Genomic DNA, 19,375 nt, shown 5'->3' with positions numbered 1-19,375 from the left:
TGACTGTCATCACAAATGAGAAAAATGAGCTTATTCCTACTAGGACTGTAACAGGATGGCGTGTATGTATTGATTATAGAAAATTAAATGACGCCACCAGAAAAGATCACTTTCCCTTACCTTTCATAGATCAAATGTTGGAAAGATTAGCCGGAAATAGTTACTATTGTTTCTTAGATGGATTTTCCGGATATTTTCAAATTCCAATAGCACCCGAAGATCAAGAGAAAACCACATTCACGTGCCCTTATGGTACTTTTGCTTACAAAAGAATGCCATTTGGACTTTGTAACGCCCCTGCAACCTTTCAAAGGTGTATGATGGCGATTTTTCACTACATGATAGAAGAATGCATGGAAGTATTCATGGATGACTTTTCAGTCTTCGGTGATACATTTAAATCATGTCTAGTTAATCTGGAACGAATGCTAATTAGATGCGAAAAATCAAATCTAGTACTTAATTGGGAGAAATGCCATTTCATGGTTAAAGAAGGCATCGTTCTTGGACATAAAATTTCAAAAGAAGGAATTGAAGTGGATAGAGCTAAAGTAGATGTAATTGCTAAACTTCCACATCCCACCAATGTTAGAGGAGTTAGGAGTTTTCTAGGGCATGCCGGTTTTTACCGACGTTTCATAAAAGATTTTTCTAAAATTGCCACTCCTATGAATAAACTCCTAGAAAAGGATGCGCCATTCATCTTTTCAGATGAGTGTATCAAATCTTTTAATATTCTTAAAGAAAAACTCACTAATGCACCGATCATGATAACACCAAATTGGAATCTACCATTTGAACTAATGTGCGATGCAAGTGATTTTGCAATGGGAGCCGTTTTAGGACAAAGGATTGAAAAACGATTTCAACCTATATATTATGCTAGTAAGACATTACAAGGAGCACAAACGAACTATACAACTACTGAAAAAGAACTCCTTGCTATTGTCTTTGCTTTTGACAAATTTCGATCATATCTAGTTCTAGCAAAAACGGTGGTCTATACCGACCATTCTGCTCTTAGATACCTATTTTCAAAATAAGATGCTAAACCAAGATTAATCCGTTGGATCTTACTCTTACAAGAGTTTGATATTGAAATCCGAGATAAAAAGGGAGCAGAAAATCTCGCCGCTGATCATCTTTCTCGTCTTGAAAATCCCGAATTAGAAGTTCTGAATGAATCGGCCATACAAGACAACTTTCCTGATGAATATCTATTGAAGATAGATTATAAAGAAATTCCATGGTTTGCAGACTATGCAAACTACTTAGTTTGTGGATTCCTTGAAAAAGGATTATCGTACCAAAGACGAAAGAAATTCTTCAGTGATATAAAACACTATTTCTGGGAAGATCCACATCTGTTTAAAAGTTGTCCCGATGGAATAATACGCCGATGCGTATTTGGAGATGAAGCTAGTAAAATTTTAAACCATTGTCACACAGGACCAACAGGAGGGCATTATGGGCCTCAACTAACAGCAAGAAAAGTTTATGAAGCTGGATTCTATTGGCCTACAATTTACAAAGACGCACACCTTCTTTGCAAATCCTGTGATGCATGTCAAAGGACCGGAAAAATAAGTCAACGTGATGAAATGCCACAAAATGTCATCCAAGTATGTGAAGTATTTGACATTTGGGGTATTGACTTTATGGGTCCATTTCCAAAATCTCATAATAATCTATATATACTCGTAGCCATTGATTATGTATCTAAATGGGCGGAAGCACAAGCTCTCCCAACTAACGATGCACGAGTTGTAGTCAACTTTTTAAAACGTCTTTTTGCAAGGTTTGGAACACCGAAAGCTTTAATAAGTGATCGGGGTACTCATTTCTGTAATAATCAACTTGAGAAAGTTCTTAAAAGATATGGAGTAACTCATAAAATCTCCACCGCATATCATCCACAAACAAGTGGACAAGTTGAAAATACCAACCGAGCTTTAAAACGTATTCTAGAGAAAACCGTAGGATCAAATCCGAAGGAATGGTCCATTAAATTGGAGGATGCACTCTGGGCTTTTAGAACAGCCTACAAAACTCCAATTGGAACCACACCTTTTAGACTTGTGTATGGAAAAGCATGTCATCTTCCAGTAGAAATTGAACACAAAGCATTTTGGGCTTTGAAGACATGTAATCTTGATTTACATGAAGCCGGACGTCTACGATTAAGTCAACTAAACGAATTAGAAGAATTAAGACATGAAGCATACGAAAATTCGTTAATCTATAAAGAAAGAACGAAGAAATGGCATGATAAAAGAATCAGAAGTTCAAAAGAATTTAAAGAAGGAGACAGAGTTCTTCTTTTCAATTCACGATTCAAGCTATTTCCTGGAAAATTGAAATCAAGATGGTCTGGACCATTCATAGTCAAAAGAGTTTTCCCATACGGAACGATAGAATTAATAAATTCAAATGGGATGGAATTTAAAGTTAATGGTCACAGAGTTAAACATTACATACAGGGTCCGATGGAAGTCGACAACGAAGTTAATCACAATTTCGACACCACAGCTAACTAAGTGTGGGGAGAATCAAGTCTTTAAAGGATAATATGTATTTCTGTTAGAGTTAGATTGTCTGTTTTCGTGTAGTTCTCGAAAATGGAACACGTATGGTCTTTCCCTAGCAGACCCTAAAGAACTAGTCTTCTCCCCCCATTCTGAATTTTTATTTTTTTAGGTTTTTACGAAATGAAGACTGCCTGTGAATTAAACCATGGTCTAATGCTACACGCTTTGATCACTAAAAGAAATAATGACATACTACCGAGTGAATTAGTATCAGTAATCAGAGAAAGAATGGACGGAGTTAGAAAAGGATCCAGATGCGAAGATAATAAGTTACAATTTGGTAAAGGAAAATCAAAATCCGCAGCGAAAAGAAGAGCACGACACCTAGAACGATGTCACAAATGCGGAAAATGGTCACATGGAGGTAAATGTTCAAATAATCAAACCTATTCAAATACCGAATTTGTTACTTTATGCAGAGACGGACCGTTCATATGTTTAGAAGAAAAGACAATGAATGCTCGAGGTTACGCTTATGCAGCCATGGAAAACCAATTAAACCGACTATCTTATGAATATAATAGATCATATAACTAAGAAATCTATTTCACAGGTATGTCTGTACAGTTTTTATTTTTATTTTTATTTTTAACCTTTTGATAATAAACGCTAATTTGTTCGCTAAAAAGTATTAAATTGGTATTAAATAAAATTAGGTTTGGCGACCGAAATTATTGATATCATTCAAAAATTTATTACATCACTGCGAAATTTAACGTTTATTCTTAAGGTATAAATATCTTTAATCAATCAACCCAAAATATTTCAAAAATTCGTCATGAGTTAAATTAGGTCTTGGAACCGAAATTACTTTACCGAAAAGAGGGGCGCATATTTTTGATAATATTTGATTGATTAAAGTGGGATAAAAAGACAAAAAGATTTTTAATTTTATTTTTACCATGTTTTTAAAATTAATATTTAAATCTTAAATTAATATTGTAAACTTTGTAAAAACAATATATTTAAAATTATAAATATTTGAAAAATTAATATAAGTTTGATATGAATTTATGAATTTTTAAATTAAGTATGGTGTGAAGAGTTGTTATGTAGTATAGAGTTGAATGATCGGGTAGCTAGTTTAACCGATCGTTCTTTTATTAGATTTTTGTTAGGTGGTTCGATGCGCCACATGTCTTTACTGGACATGGCTCAGGCTTTACGTATATATACGCCTGAGGAGTTAGCGTCTGCCGATTGTAGAGGATTGATACTAAACGGTAGAAAGATAGATGAGAATTTTGATACACACGGTGTGTGGAGTCAAATGACAAGCTATCACCGTTTCAAAGGGGGAAACTACTCTTATTTGGATATAGATAGAGCCGAATTAAGAGTAATACATAGGTTTTTAGCTAATTCGATTACACAAAGGGGTAAAAACAAAGAAAAGGTAAATGAACAAGATTTGTTTTACCATATGTGTATTCGAGACCCACACAGCGCTGTAAGTATACCATATTGTGTGGGTTATTATTTATCAGCTATGGTTCGGGGGATGCGTCCACATAGCATAATAGGAGGTGGTATTTTTATTACTTTGATTGGTGAATATCTCGGTGTGGATATAAGTCGGGGGGGATTATTAGTAGAAGAGCCGGAACCCCGCGACACTATAGGTTTAAATGTATACCATGGTGCGAAAGTTTTGAAGCGGCGAAATAACGCCGCAGTACGATACAATGGTAGACATCCACAGGTAGAGAGAAACCAGGAACAAGGTAATGTAGGAGGGGGGAATGAGATGCAAGAAATGCATAGGTTTATAGCTTCTCAGGAATACGAAAATGCTAGACAGAGAGCATTTGAAGATTGGCAAGTTCATCAGAACCAGATCATAGCGCATTCCCAACATATAGGTAGAAACTATATTCCTACACCGAAACCCGTCTTCCCTCCTTGGTCGATAGAGATGCAGCCACCATATCCTACGTATGACCCTGCCGAAGCATTCTATAGCACTTATGGTTATGCGTGGAACCCCTATTGGTACCAATATCATCCTTAGTTTACTTATTATTTTTTATTATTTTGTAATTTGTAATTATTGATACATTTAATATTTTTGTTAATATTGTAATCATTTTTATGATTATCTAACTTTTATTCTTAGATTTTAATAATTTTTGAATGTGGGGTAATAAACCAAACTTCAAAAATATGTATATATGTTTGCAGTTTATCTTATGTACACAATAGGGTAAAACAACGCATTTTCAAAGACTGGCATTAAGTTCAGCAAAAGCAACTAATTTTGACGACAAGATGCAAAATATATGTGAAATAACAACAAGACGGAATGAACAAATGATGTGCACCATTTATCATTCAGCAAACAAACGCCAATATATTTGGAAACTTTGGTAAAAATTTAATCATTTTCACACAAATCACCCTCAATAATTTAAATTGTTACTGATTTCTTGCAAATGAGGGCATTGCAAGATCTTAAGTGTGGGAAGGGATTAAATTCTTTCGGATTTTAAAATTTTTATATTAAACACTTGGTTACCATTAAAAATACTAGTAAAGCAGTAGTTGTATTAGAATCTAGTGCTCTCTGATAAAAAAGAACAGCCCTAGTCTTATATACTGACTACCCAATTCTAGTAAAATTTTTCAAAATTTTCAATTAAATGAATTAAAATCATGTTTATACATATTTATGAACGATAAAACTAGGTTTTAACACCGAAATTATTGTTACCTCGGAAAGGACATAAATTGAGAAACAAACTAAAATGTTAAAATTCATTTAAAATGGAATAGAGGACGATAAAAAGGAAAATAAAAGCCAAGTGTGGGAAAATTTACCAAATTATTTTAAACATATGTCACATATATCTGTAACAAATAACTGAAAATACTTTTGCTTTGGACTAAACTAAACTGTTTTACCCAATGAAAGAAAAGAAGAGATGGATCTACACGATGAATCAATTCCATCATTAAAAGGAAGTAAAGTCTTCCGAAAAAGACACGCGCTTCTTGATTTAGGTCATGAAGTTGTCGTCCAGACCAGCTGTAGGTTGACGAAAAATCTAGAAAAGTCATCACTAAAATCAGCAGGAAATCCACGGACCTCAGCATCAAACAGGGTCGCCAAGTGGTCAGATTTATCCTAACCATGAGAAGGATTTATCTCGTACAATGGGGGGGCACCATGCAAATTAGCTGGATAAGACTAATGAATCAGATCCCCAGAAAGGATAATCTCCTTAAAGATTAAAAATCAGCTTTTAAGACTGATATTACTCAATCCTAGAGATTGACCTTAAAGATTGAGAATTACAAACTCATGGAATTCAATGATATCTAAGCTCGAGCTTAAACGAGAAAATATTTTGATCAAAATTACAAACCGATTTGTTTTCTGAAAACCCTATTTTCAATACGTTCATTACGATTGAACGTAAAATCCTAGGAATTCACCTGGAATTCATTAGGTCACCTGAACTAAATCGGGTGTCAACCGTAAGAACGGTGGTTGCATAGCATGGTCAAAGACAGGACCTTGTGCCAGACCGACAAATTATAAGGGTGAGCTTTACTATTGCTCCTACCAAGGATAGTAATTGCGTCCGACACGTTATAGACCATAATCAAAAGCATGTCACGGGACATTGCCTTAAACAGTTGCTTGTTCAACGCTTTCCTTTACAACCGGACGGTAGTTTGCCGAAAGGTAATATACGGAACAAGTAAACTGGACGTGTTGCTTTCCAAATACAAGGTTAGCAAGTGGGTGACACAAAACCGCAAGTTTTGAGCTAAAATTTTCAAATCTGAAACCCACCAAACCCACAAAAATATTTTGCAAACACCGGTAAAGGGTTATTCCGGAAAACTTATCTAGGGTAAAAACTAGATTTAATTTTTAAAAGATCAAATATTTTCATAAAGATCCAATTTCCTTAATGGATCTAAATTTTTATAGTCATGTGGGACTGTAAACCATATCGTTACTACCATTGTTTATACCGCCGTATAGAAATCACTGATGTACAAAGTGTGAAGAATAAAGAAGTGATTCTAGTATTTCAAGACGATATTGCTTGAGGACAAGCAACGCTCAAGTGTGGGAATATTTGATAATGCTAAAAACGAACATATATTTCATAGCATTATTCCTCAAGAAAGACAAGCTTTTAGTTGCAATTGTTCTATTTACAAGTGATATTCGTTTAAATAATAAAAGGTGAAGACAAAAGACAGATTCGACGAATTGAAGACACAAACGACCAAAAAGCTCAAAAGTACAAAAGACAATCAAAAAGGTTCCAATTATTGATAAGAAACGTCTCGAAATCACAAGAGTACAAGATTCAAAACGCAAAGTACAAGATATTAAATTGTACGCGAGGACGTTCGAAAATCCGGAACCGGGACCAGAGTCAACTCTTAACGCTCGACGCAACGGACTAAAAATTACAAGTTAACTATGTATATAAATATAATATAATATATAATTAATTATATTAATTATATATATATTATATATATATTAAAAACCGTCGGCAGCAAGAAACTCCAAGGGTGTGAGCTGTAAATATATCTCCGCGACTCGCGGAGTTTTAAGGGCATTTTGCCGCGAGTCGCGGAGCCCCAATTTTCAACTCTGGCTATAAAGCCAACCGAATTCTGATCAAATTTCATATCTTATTTTCTCTATCTCTCTCAATATATACGATATATATATATATATTTATATTTTAATTTTAATTTTAATTTTAATTCTAATAATAAGGGTATGTTAGCGAATGTTGTAAGGGTGTAAGTCGAAATTCTGTCCGTGTAACGCTACGCTATTTTTAATCATTGTAAGTTATGTTCAACCTTTTTACATTAATGTCTCGTAGCTAAGTTATTATTATGCTTATTTAAAACGAAGTAATCATGATGTTGGGCTAATTACTAAAATTGGGTAATTGGGCTTTGTACCATAATTGGGGTTTGGACAAAAGAACGACACTTGTGGAAACTAGACTATGGGCTATTAATGGGTTTTATATTTGTTTAACTAAATGAAAGTTTGTTAATGTTAATATAAAGATTTACAATTGGGCGTCCCTATAAATTACCATATACACTCAATCGGACACGATGGGCGGAGTATTTATATGTACGAATAATCGTTCATTTAACCGGACACGGGAATGGATTAATAGCCACTAGAATAATTAAAACAGGGGTGAAATTACATTCAAGGGTAATTGGTGTAATTGTTAACAAAGTAGTAAAACCTTGGTTTACACGCAGTCGATAACCTGGTGTATTCATTAAACAAAGTATTAAAACCTTGTTACAATTCGAATCCCCAATTAGTTGGAATATTTATCTTCGGGTATAATAATAATTTGACAAGGACACTTGCAATTTATATTTATGACTGATGGACTGTTATGGACACAAACCAGACGGACATATTAAATAATCCAGGACAAAGGACAATTAACCCATGGGCATAAAACTAAAATCAACACGTCAAACATCATGATTACGGAAGTTTAAATAAGCATAATTCTTTTATTTCATATTTTATTTCCTTTATTTTATATTTAATTGCACTTCTAATTATCGCACTTTTATTTATTGTTATTTAATCGCACTTTTAATTATCGTACTTTTTAATTATCGCAATTTTATTTTATCGCATTTTTATTATTCGCAATTTCATTATCGTTATTTACTTTACGCTTTAATTTAAAGTCTTGTATTTATTTTTTTACATTAGGTTTTAACTGCGACTAAAGTCTTAAAATCGACAAACCGGTCATTAAACGGTAAAAACCCCCCTTTATAATAATAATATTACTTATATATATATTTGTATTTTTATAAAAGTAAACTAATATAGCGTTGAGCTTTGTTTAAAGTTTTCCCTGTGGAACGAACCGGACTTACTAAAAACTACACTACTGTACGATTAGGTACACTGCCTATAAGTGTTGTAGCAAGGTTTAAGTATATCCATTCTATAAATAAATAAATATCTTGTGTAAAATTGTATCGTATTTAATAGTGTTTTCCTAGTAAAATAATAACTATTTTATATACACCTCGCTTCGCATCAATCTTTTAATTTATTTGTTAGCAGATGATATAAACTTGGTGATTAAGCTATGGATCTTTGGTTGGTTTTGAAAATAAAGGTGAAATAGGAATGAATTTTGATTTCGACTTAAATTTGGGCTATGATTTGCAGGTGTAGGCGCTAAACATGGTAACGGAGATGGTAGAGATGAAAATTAGGGTTTGTAATTTTGGGTAAGAACATGTTTAGCAAGCTTCATATTCAGATTAAGAAGAAGCATAAATTAGGTTTGTTTTAATTTACGTTTAGTTTTTAGTTTATTTATTTATTTTATTTTTTTTTAAATTGGGGTTTGTAATTTTGGGAAAGAAAATATTGAACAAGCTTCATATTCAGGTGAAGAAGAAGGGTAAAAGATGATTTTACCCTCACATGCAACGCACATGTCATGATTTAACCGACATCTTTAACGTCTGACTGACGGAGGGACGCGTAATCAAAAAAAGTGATAATAGAGGGACGCTGAAAGCCAAAAAAAACTTGAGGGACGCTGTTAGCTTTTTGGGGTAAAATGGAGGGACCAACGGCACAATTATTTCCGAAACGTGACTTGTTTTTTTATTTAAGTGAGATTTAATTAAGTTATTTAATGAAATTGTAACTTTTTATTAATTATGTTATTTTAATTTTTAATGTTAATTTATATATTTATTAAAATAATTAAAGGTGTGTCTATGTGATGATGATGAAGTATATAATGGATGATAGTGAATATGTCATGAGGAGGAAATGAGAAGAACAAGCTGATGTGATACTAAGAGATACATTTAATAAAATTGACGTCGACATGACACCAACATGACGCCAAACGCCATGCAATCAAATACAAAATGACACTATTTCTGTTTCCTTTTAGTATATATTACTAGTTATTAAATTCATGTGGATGCTCAACTTCAATATTTGTTTATTACGAAATATAATTTTTATAGGTGTTTTAGTTTACATTAAGTGCTACCAAATCACTAAGGATACATTTGATAAAATTGAATGATTAAGCACTGAATGTTTAATAATCTAAATAATTGAAAGGTTATCGTTTGCATTATGTTGTTAATACTATACTGTATTACACTTTACTTTATATTTAGTGATCTATGACTAAAAATGATATTTTGTTTGATTCTACACAAGAGATAAAGTTATGCTATTGCTTAAAGCATAAAAGAACAACACAGATTCATCCTTGTGTTATTGGAGCACTTCCATCGGCAACTACCCTAACCTTGCCTTCGAAGGTATTGATGACACTGAATCGTCCTCGGATCAGCCTCGCCTCTTCGCCCACTTTTATTTCCTTGAATAGCATAATTGAGCATGAAAGAAACGGTAACATTTTTTTTTATAATACTTTGTTTGATTTTTCAATTATAGCATATTAATTTGATAAATAAAGTGGAATGTGATTGTTGACTGATTTTTTTGAAGGTTTAATTAAAGGAAGAGGAAATGCACAACAACATATCAGACAAGAAAGAAAGAAGATGTATGCATTTAGGTTAATTTTATTTGAATCTTTTTAAGTCTAATTTTGTAAGTATCTTTATTTTAAGAAAGAGGATGTATTCATTTAACCCAATTTTATTTAGTTTGAGCCCAAACCTCAATTTTTTATTTTATAATTGATAATTGATCACGAACTGCGACTTAATTATTTAAGTTATATTTAATTAAGTTATTTAATTAAATTGTAACTTTTTATTAATTATGTTATTTTTTTAATTTTAATTTATTTATTTGAAGTATATAATGGATGGTAGTGAATATGCCATGAGGAGGAAATGAGAAGAACAAGCTGATGTGATACTTATTTGACAGTGTAATGGTGATGAAGAACGTTATGGTTGGTAGTAGTCTTATAATCCTTCAAAATAACTAATTTTCAACGATACAGTAAAAGAATGTAGTTTTGTCTCTTCAACTTATTCAAGAATGACTTACAATCTTACTTATATGTACGTCACTTAACTAAATTATCTCGTTTCGTCGGTAGAGCCAGATATTGGGGCATGCAAAGTGTACAATCGCAAATGACACAACATATCAAAAGGGCCTAAAAAATATAGCTCAACATTATATACTTAGGTACATTTGATTTATATTAGGTTTCTTTTCTTTTTTTGACAGAAAAATGAAAACTTTATAACAAATCTTTTTCTCGAAAAGAGAAAAAGAAAAACAAGATACTAAAGCGAACATGGCTCGAATGCATAAAACAAAAACTAACATCAAATTCCTAAGAAAATCTAACAAAATCCGAGTCCTGCCAAAAACCAACAACAAACACGACAAAAAAAATGAAATCATTGAAATAAACGAGACTAAGAAACAATCTAACAATGAAGACCATAACAAACAACAAATGAAGCCAACTCCCATTAACCGACCTCTTCATCCACATCTCTAAAAATGGGACACGTCACAGGGACCTCATCGTCGGTGTTGTTGATGTCGAGGCCAATTCCCACACTAGTCTTGAACGAAAATGTCGAACTGTTACCGGTCCCGATATCGGTGAAAGTGCGTTTTTTTCTATTAGGTTTCTACAACTGCTATTTTGTTTAATGATTGATGTTAGTAGTTATGATATTTCTTAGAATTATCGAACTTATAATTATAGTACTCCTATATGAAAAACTTTCATATATAGAACATCCGTTTTTATTTATTGAACGGTTTTCGTAAAAATAACAGAACGGCACTCCTCCTCGTTGACCTTTAGAGGATATGCGGATGTTGGTGATTAACTAATTCACAACAAAAATCATATAAAATATACGAGTATTACACTAGATCAAACACAAGAAGCCAAATGGAATACAAAATGCAAATACAAATAAAAAATTCTAGCTTTCATAGACTTATCACACTTTCAAAAGCTATAAAAACTTTCCTCTCTTTCATTCTTCTATTCATCTCACTCTAAATATCTCACAAAATGAGTACTAACAGTTATTCTACCTATTTTGTTCTAAACATATTAATATTATTATTAGCAACGTTGTTGTTCAATTTCATTCCATTAATCTCGGCCGTTGATTCTCCGATAAACATATGGCCTAAACCGAGATCTATAACATGGACCGCACCACAGGCAATCTATATCTCCCCATCATTCACCATTTCATCCCCTTCACACCTTTACTTGACTCCCGCCGTAAACCGTTACCTCCGTCATATCCAAACGGCGAAATACACACCGTTAATCACTCCGTCAATTAACATAACCACCTCCTTAACATTACAAACGCTAACTCTAACAATCTCCGACCTCACATCACCACTCTCCCACGGCGTCAATGAATCCTACACTCTCAACATCCCGGCGAACTCCGGCAATACGACTATCACGGCCGCGACGGTGTGGGGAGCGATGAGAGGACTGGAGAGTTTTTCGCAGTTAATTTGGGGGAATCCGGCGACTGTAGCGGCCGGAGTTGAGATCTCCGACTGGCCGTTATTTGAACACCGGGGGGTATTGTTGGATACTTCTAGAAACTTCTATGAAGTTAAAGATTTAATGAGATTAATCGGTGCAATGAGTGCTAATAAATTGAATGTGTTTCATTGGCATATAACTGATTCGCAGTCATTTCCGTTGGTACTTAAAATGGAACCGGAGTTGGCGGGGAAAGGATCGTATGGGTCGGGTATGGAGTATTCGCCTGAGGATGTGAAACGGGTTGTGGAGTTCGGGTTGGAACATGGAGTGAGGATAATACCGGAAATAGAAATGCCAGGTACGGCTCTTTAGTTGTGTACATGGTGTGGAAGTATTGTTAAATTATACTCTTTAAGTTGGAAGTCTTAGTTAATTAGGATAGACCATTGGAATCTAATAAGATTCCAAAGACTAAAGACATGGAATCTTTGAATATTCATATCCACCAATCAAATTAAAATTTTAGATTTTTAGACCTATAAAGTTGGGGTAAAAGTTTGAGCTATTCATTCGAGACCCAATAAAAATGAAACTTCTCATTTTTTAAATAATGAGTATTTGGAATTTGGATTTTTAAATCAAGTAAAATGAAATATGTATAAAAAAATATAACCGGTGATAACTATCTCCATTTAGCTGAGTTGTTCCCATCATTTCATGGGTGTCCAATAGGTCTCGACTTCGAGTCTCAAGTGGGGATTTCATAATACAAATTTATTTTGCAATTTGTTATAAAGTGTTTTGAAGTTTCTTTCAAATAGTGAGTTCTGTCCATATCTATCAAGCTTCCTTTGCGGGTTTTATTGAGTGCAATACTTAATGTACTGAGTTTCTCATAACGGGTGTAAGAAGTGAGCATGACATGTTATTGATATGATCATGTGGGTAGCTAATGACCTTCATCAATGACCTTAATACTACTCTTAAAAAAAAAAAAGGGTAATATCCATCAAAATTACACATTTTCTTAGTCCCTTAGGACATAATTATAAATTTCAAACTAAATAAGTATTTATGAAAAAAACAATGTAGAATTAGAAACTATGGCTATGTTTAGCGACGAGTTTATTGAAGTCTTTTGAAAATTTTAGCTTTTATGAAAATACTCATATTTAATAAAAGACTTTTTTGCTCAGTTGGTCCCTCTATTATACCTCAAATCGCTAGTTTGGTCTCTCGGTTTTTAATTTGGCAATCAGAGTCCCTGAGTTATTTTAATTTTGCAATTGGCGTCCCTCCGTCAAATTTCTGTTAAATATGTCCGTTAACCTTGTCATGTGCAATGCATGTGAGGGTAAAATCGTCTTTTTACTAAAAACAAGGGACCACCGGCGCAAAAATATCTAAACTAAAAGTGAGGGACCACTGGCGCAAAAAAACTTATAATGTTTATATTTTTATTTTATAAATTTATAAAAACATGAATCTATAAATTATTATTATTATTATTATTATTATTATTATTATTAAAACCTTACTTTTACTCAACATGTTCTTCCCCAAAATTGCAAGCCCTAATTAAAAAAAGAAAAAAATCTAGTACATATTACATAATCCCCTTATGAAATCTGAAAAGAAACTTTCTTAATTGTTTATTCACAAATTCATCAAAACTCAAAAACACAAAATCATATTCGAGTTTCATAAAAACAAATTCTGATCCCAATTTCATTTAATGATCTCATTTCTATCTCAGATTACAACAAACACAAAAATTACATATTCATGAATCATATATGCTGAGTTCTTCTTCGTACATAAACATGTGTTCTACATTCAAATCCTAATCTACGAGATCAATTGGATCGAGTTCATCTCTAAAATCGAACACATAATCGTTCTGGTCTCCGGAAACATTTAGCTAAAAGTAAAAGTGCAATTAGATTAAGATTCACATCGTGAATCTCTCTGCCAAATTTCAGATTCAAATTCGTTGTTCTAATCATTATCAACTCATATCTTCTAATTTTATCACCGGGTGAGTTTTTAATTTCGTAAGTAAGGGTTATGTCATCAATTCATTTAGCCCCAATTATGTTCAAAATTAAGGCACCATCAATTGTTGTTGATTTTCAACTTAGTTGAACTTTATTATCAATTACATGTTCTTATATAACGCATTAAGCAAATTAAACAATTAATGGGAATGTTTATAAGTTAAATTTGATTTGTAAGTTCCATAAATTCATCCCTGTTCCGTAGCTTGTTTTTTTTTAATTAATTTTTTTGGAACAACAATATGTAACTTGTTGTTCATGTAATTTGGTGTTCATGTGTTCAAATGATATTCACAAATTAAAAACACAACCAATCGTTTACCTCGAGAATAAGAAAGGATAGTAGATCGTAGGTGGTGGTCGAGAATAAAATCGTCAGAGATAGTGTCGGTTGTTTATGTTGTTGTAGTTGTAATGAAGGACCGAAGCTTATGAATTGAAATTTATAAAACATCAAGGGTATAATTTATATATTTTTTATATCATATAAACATATAAATAAAAAATATATAAATTATAAGATTTTTTGATTTTTTGCGCCGGTTGTCCTTCGTTTTTAGTGAACAACAGAGTAAAAAGACTATTTTACCCTCACATGCAATTCACATGATGGGACTTAACGTTCGATTTGGATGGCAAGTTGACGGAGGGACGCCAATTGCAAAATCAAAATAACTCAGGGACTCTGATTGCCAAATTAAAAACCGAGGGACCAAACTAGCGATTTGGGGTATAATAGAGGGACCAACTGAGCAAAAATGTCTTAATAAAAACTCTGTTTGGTTAGAAGAGCTTAAAGTTTTTAGACAAAGGAAAAAGCTAAAAGCTACTAGAAGTAGCGTTTAGCTTTTAGCTTTTAGTCATTTTACTGTTTATTTAACAGATTCAGCTACTGTGCCAAACACTATAATGTATTTAAAAAACTATAAGCTACCAGCTATTAGCTAAAAGGTAACACCTACAAGCTAAAAGCTACTAGCTAATTTTGTCAAACATACCCTACATGCAGCCTAAAATATAGTAGGATTGTTCCATGTTCAAGCTCCCTCATTGAAAATTTGTGGAAACACATTTTGTTAATTATATAGTGTAGTAATCTATTATTCGAGCTCCGTCACTAGTTTTAGTTGTTGTTTTGTCATTTTAGTAGAGAAAAGATTGTCTAGATTTCAGTATCTCACTTTCTCTATATCTCGTAATCGCGGAATTGAGTATTGTTGTTGTATATTTAGTAAATGACTATATTATTCCTTTTCCAAATGTGCAATAAATAATAATATATATTGTAAATAATTAAAATTATAATAATCTGTTTTACGGCCTGCAATTAACCAGTTAATTAGTTGTTAATAGGTTAATCTAAAAGTAACAAGTCAAATTAAATGGAACCACTAAAAAAATCATCCATATACATGGAGATGGATAAGTAGTACTGTACAACTCTATTAGTCACAGTTATGTTTCTTATTATCCAACTTATAATTATGTGTTGCAGGACACACCGGATCATGGGCAGCTGCTTACCCGGAGATCGTAACTTGTGCCAACATGTTTTGGTACCCTGCTGGGGCTCTATGGGCAGACCGGCTAGCTGCCGAGCCAGGGACGGGCCAGCTCAACCCTTTAATCCCAAAGACCTATGACGTAATCAAAAACGTTGTGCATGAAGTAACAACTATGTTTCCCGAATCATTTTATCATGGAGGAACCGATGAGATTGTTCCGGGTTGTTGGAAAATCGATCCAACGATCCAAAACTATCTTGCGAACAACGGGACTCTCAGTCAAATTCTCGAAATTTTCATCAACAATACTTACCCTTACATTTTGGAACATAACCGTACGGTAGTCTATTGGGAGGATGTTATTCTTGATGCCGAAATTAAAGTGGACCCGTCGATGCTTCCTACTGAAACCACAATTATGCAAACGTGGAATGGGGGCCCAAACAACACGAAAAAGTTAGTGTCAGCTGGCTATCGTACAATCGTGACATCAGCCGATTACTATTACTTAGATTGTGGGCATGGTGTTTGGACCGGGAATAATAGTGCTTATGATCAAGCACCGGGTTTTGACCAAAAAAATGGTGGATCTTGGTGTGGGCCGTTTAAGACGTGGCAGTTGATATATAATTACGATATAACATACGGGCTAAATGAGACTGAGGCGAAACTAGTTATAGGTGGTGAAGTAGCTTTGTGGTCTGAGCAGGCGGACCCCAATGTCCTCGATTCACGAATTTGGCCTCGAGCTTCGGCTATGGGTGAGTCTTTGTGGTCCGGAAATCGGGATGAGACGGGTATGAAGAGGTATGCTGAAGCAACTGATAGGTTGAATGAGTGGATTAATAGAATGGTTAGCAGAGGGGTTAAGTCTGAACCGATTCAGCCACTTTGGTGCATTAGAAACCCTGGCATGTGTAATACACAGAACCCAATTTATTAACACTGTTGATAACTTTTACCAAAATGTGTCAATATAAGTTGCATTTTCGTATCATGGCAAAATCAAGAGAAAATGAGTGAAGTTTTGTTTGTATCAATTTAAATTTGCATTGTAATGAAGTTTGGAGCTTTGTAGCAAGAATTTAATAAAACAAAGCTGTTGTTTAATATATCATCGTACGGACATTAAATTAAACATTAAACATTGGAACACAAATTATGTTAGAAACATGATATTAACCAATGTTGTTTTACATCTACATCTAATGGAAAACTAAAGGTGAACAAATTATAAAAGCTGGCCTATTTGACGAGCGGCTTCAATGCACGCCCAAATGCATTCTTGTTTGCATTCTTGAGGAGTAAAAGTTTTCATATTCAAGCATTCAAAAATACAATCTTTCATGCAATATATGGTTACCGAATCCGCCATCCCCGCCATGAAAAACACCAATGTGGCAACGATCATCGCCATCTTGTTGCCAGCCATGGTGGTTTTCGTCTCTAAGTTCCGGCAATTGGGTATGTGAAATTGGTACAAAGGGGTTGGTGAGGGTAAATTTGTTCAAAAAAAGTATCGGGTTTCTAATTTAAGGGAAAGGTATATAGCTATCAACCTTTGCATTTGATTTGTGGTTATAATTTTTGGACTATATATCTTCTACTAAAAATTCCACTGAATTGATAAAAGTTTTTTTTTTTTTTTTTCAATCGAGTATGTTCAATTTTACTAATTATTGTTGTTGGTCCGGATTAATAACATGAAATATTGTAGTATGTGGGAATACAATCGTTTTGCTAATTTAAATAAGTTTAAACAGTTAATAACAATTAACATGTAAATTGACAAGAGTTAAAGTAATTTTCAACTTATTCTTTTATTCATTAAAAACTCAAAAAATCGTGGTTATCTTATAGCGGAAGAGATAACTGGTTGATACATATTATTAGAGCTTTGATCCATACTATGTTTATACTATGGTAGAGAGCAAGTGGCTCCCTTTTTTGTTATGTAGTTAATTTATGAACACCCAAATAAGGTTAGACATACTAAATGAATAGTCAACAATAAAATGTTGGGTTCTCAATGCGTCGACAAAGTACATTAATGAACTGTTGTAACGACCCGAATTTTTCGATTTATATTTTTGTGCTCTATATTTTCAGAATCTACGTATATGTGCGTACTGAACTAGTTTATGCTCTGGGATATTATTTCATGATTAACTACTTCCGTTAATACCTTACAACGTGCTATTAAGTGCTTAATCACTTAACTTGATCCTCGAATGCTTTTACGACCGTTAGTGTCACTTGACGTTTAAAGCGAGCTACGTACTTGGTACACGTTTAATTTTTGTCATAATTGGAATATTATGACTACGTAATACTAATTGTTATTTTATAATGACAATTACTTGGTTTTTTGGTTGCTTAATTACGCTTAGTAATTTACTAATGCACACTAGTTAGTCTTGTTGGACTTTCTACCTTGTTGAACTTAAGCCCACTACTCTAGCTAGTGGACTATTTAATTAGCCCAATTATAATAAGTTAGTGACCCATAATAATGAAAGATAAATGCCCATTTATTAAAGAGAACATACTAGCATTTTTGTTAAGCATTATCCTTAATGTTGCATGGGATCCTAACATAAGCACCCACTTTAGACAACCATTAACCAAAAAGCAAATCTTGTCCCCCCCCCCCCTTTTGTCTCCCATAACCCACGGCCACAAGGGCCTCCCCACACCCGCATTCCCTATAAATACCAAGCTTATCTCATTCATTTCACACTTGATTTCATTTACAAATTACACACACTTACTCTCTAATTCTCTCTCTAGTCTTTCTCACTCCAAAAAGTGTAAGTTTTAAATTTTCTTCTTCTTCTTTTCTTCTTCATAAAGTCGACATCATCATCATCATTTAAAGGATCAAATCTTTTAGCTTTTGATATCTTGTAGATTCAAACTTGGATTTGAATCCTTCAAGAACATGAAAGATTCAAGCTTTCTAGCTTTGAATCTTCATTTACTTGTTCGATCTAGCTTATGATTTCTTTGTTTTGTTATAAAGATCAAAACTTGTGTTTATGATCTTCATGTATCTTAAAGATCCAAACTTTATGCTTCAAGATCTTCAAGAACACTAAAGATCCAAACTTTCTAGCTTAGGGTTTCATTATTATGTTAAAGATCTTAGCTTTTTAGCTTATGGTCTCATTAGTTTCATTATTTTGTTAAAGATCTTAGCTTAGCTTATGGTCTCATTAATCTTGTAAAGATCCAAGCTTTCTAGCTTAGGGTTTTCTTAATACTTGAGATCTAAGTTATTATTGTAGATCTCACTTACTTGGAACCTTTTTATGTTTGTTGTGATGATAAAGATCAAGTCTTCATCATCACATATGTTGGAGATGCATAATCTTGTGTAAAATGGACAAAGGTTGAAGCTTTATTGGATCTATGCAATAAAAAGGCAATCTTGATGTTCAAAACTTGTAGAATGATAGATTTTACTCTTAGTTGTGTATTGATGGTTGAACATTGGTCAAAGTGATGCTAAAACAACAAAGAGTTGTACTGTAACGACCCTGGATTTTCCCAACGTTTAATTAATAATATTTATTATTAATACTTGTGATTTAATAAATATATTTTTATGCATTTACTTTTTACCGTACATGACTTTGCATGACCCGAATCGTCTTTGTGACACACGTACTTTTCACGAATAATATTTTGGAATAATATTTACATTCATGATTAATTAATATTGATCATTTTTAATTAACTAAGGT

At 33.3% G+C, this 19,375-nt stretch overlaps 1 protein-coding gene across 1 annotated transcript; it reads left to right on the top strand.

Moving 5' to 3' along the window:
• Positions 1–11,623: 11,623 nt before the first annotated feature.
• Positions 11,624–16,633, top strand: LOC139897254 (beta-hexosaminidase 2-like). The gene is made up of 2 exons (XM_071879948.1): positions 11,624–12,425; positions 15,620–16,633. Exons 1-2 carry the CDS (start codon positions 11,624–11,626, stop codon positions 16,570–16,572), a joined length of 1,755 nt encoding a protein of 584 aa, XP_071736049.1. The 3' UTR covers positions 16,573–16,633.
• Positions 16,634–19,375: the final 2,742 nt, after the last annotated feature.

The sequence above is a fragment of the Rutidosis leptorrhynchoides genome, chromosome 3 (genome assembly GCF_046630445.1).
Source record: "Rutidosis leptorrhynchoides isolate AG116_Rl617_1_P2 chromosome 3, CSIRO_AGI_Rlap_v1, whole genome shotgun sequence".
Lineage (NCBI taxonomy): Eukaryota > Viridiplantae > Streptophyta > Magnoliopsida > Asterales > Asteraceae > Rutidosis > Rutidosis leptorrhynchoides.
The sequence above is the reverse complement of the archived record's forward strand: the minus strand, read 5'-3'. Positions and strand labels throughout refer to the sequence as shown.

Coding starts and splice junctions, on each gene's coding strand:
- LOC139897254 (XM_071879948.1), top strand. CDS start 11,624: ATGAGTACTAACAGTTATTCTACCTATTTTGTTCTAAACATATTAATA. Junction 12,426..15,619: donor ACCGGAAATAGAAATGCCAG/GTACGGCTCTTT, acceptor TATGTGTTGCAG/GACACACCGGATCATGGGCA.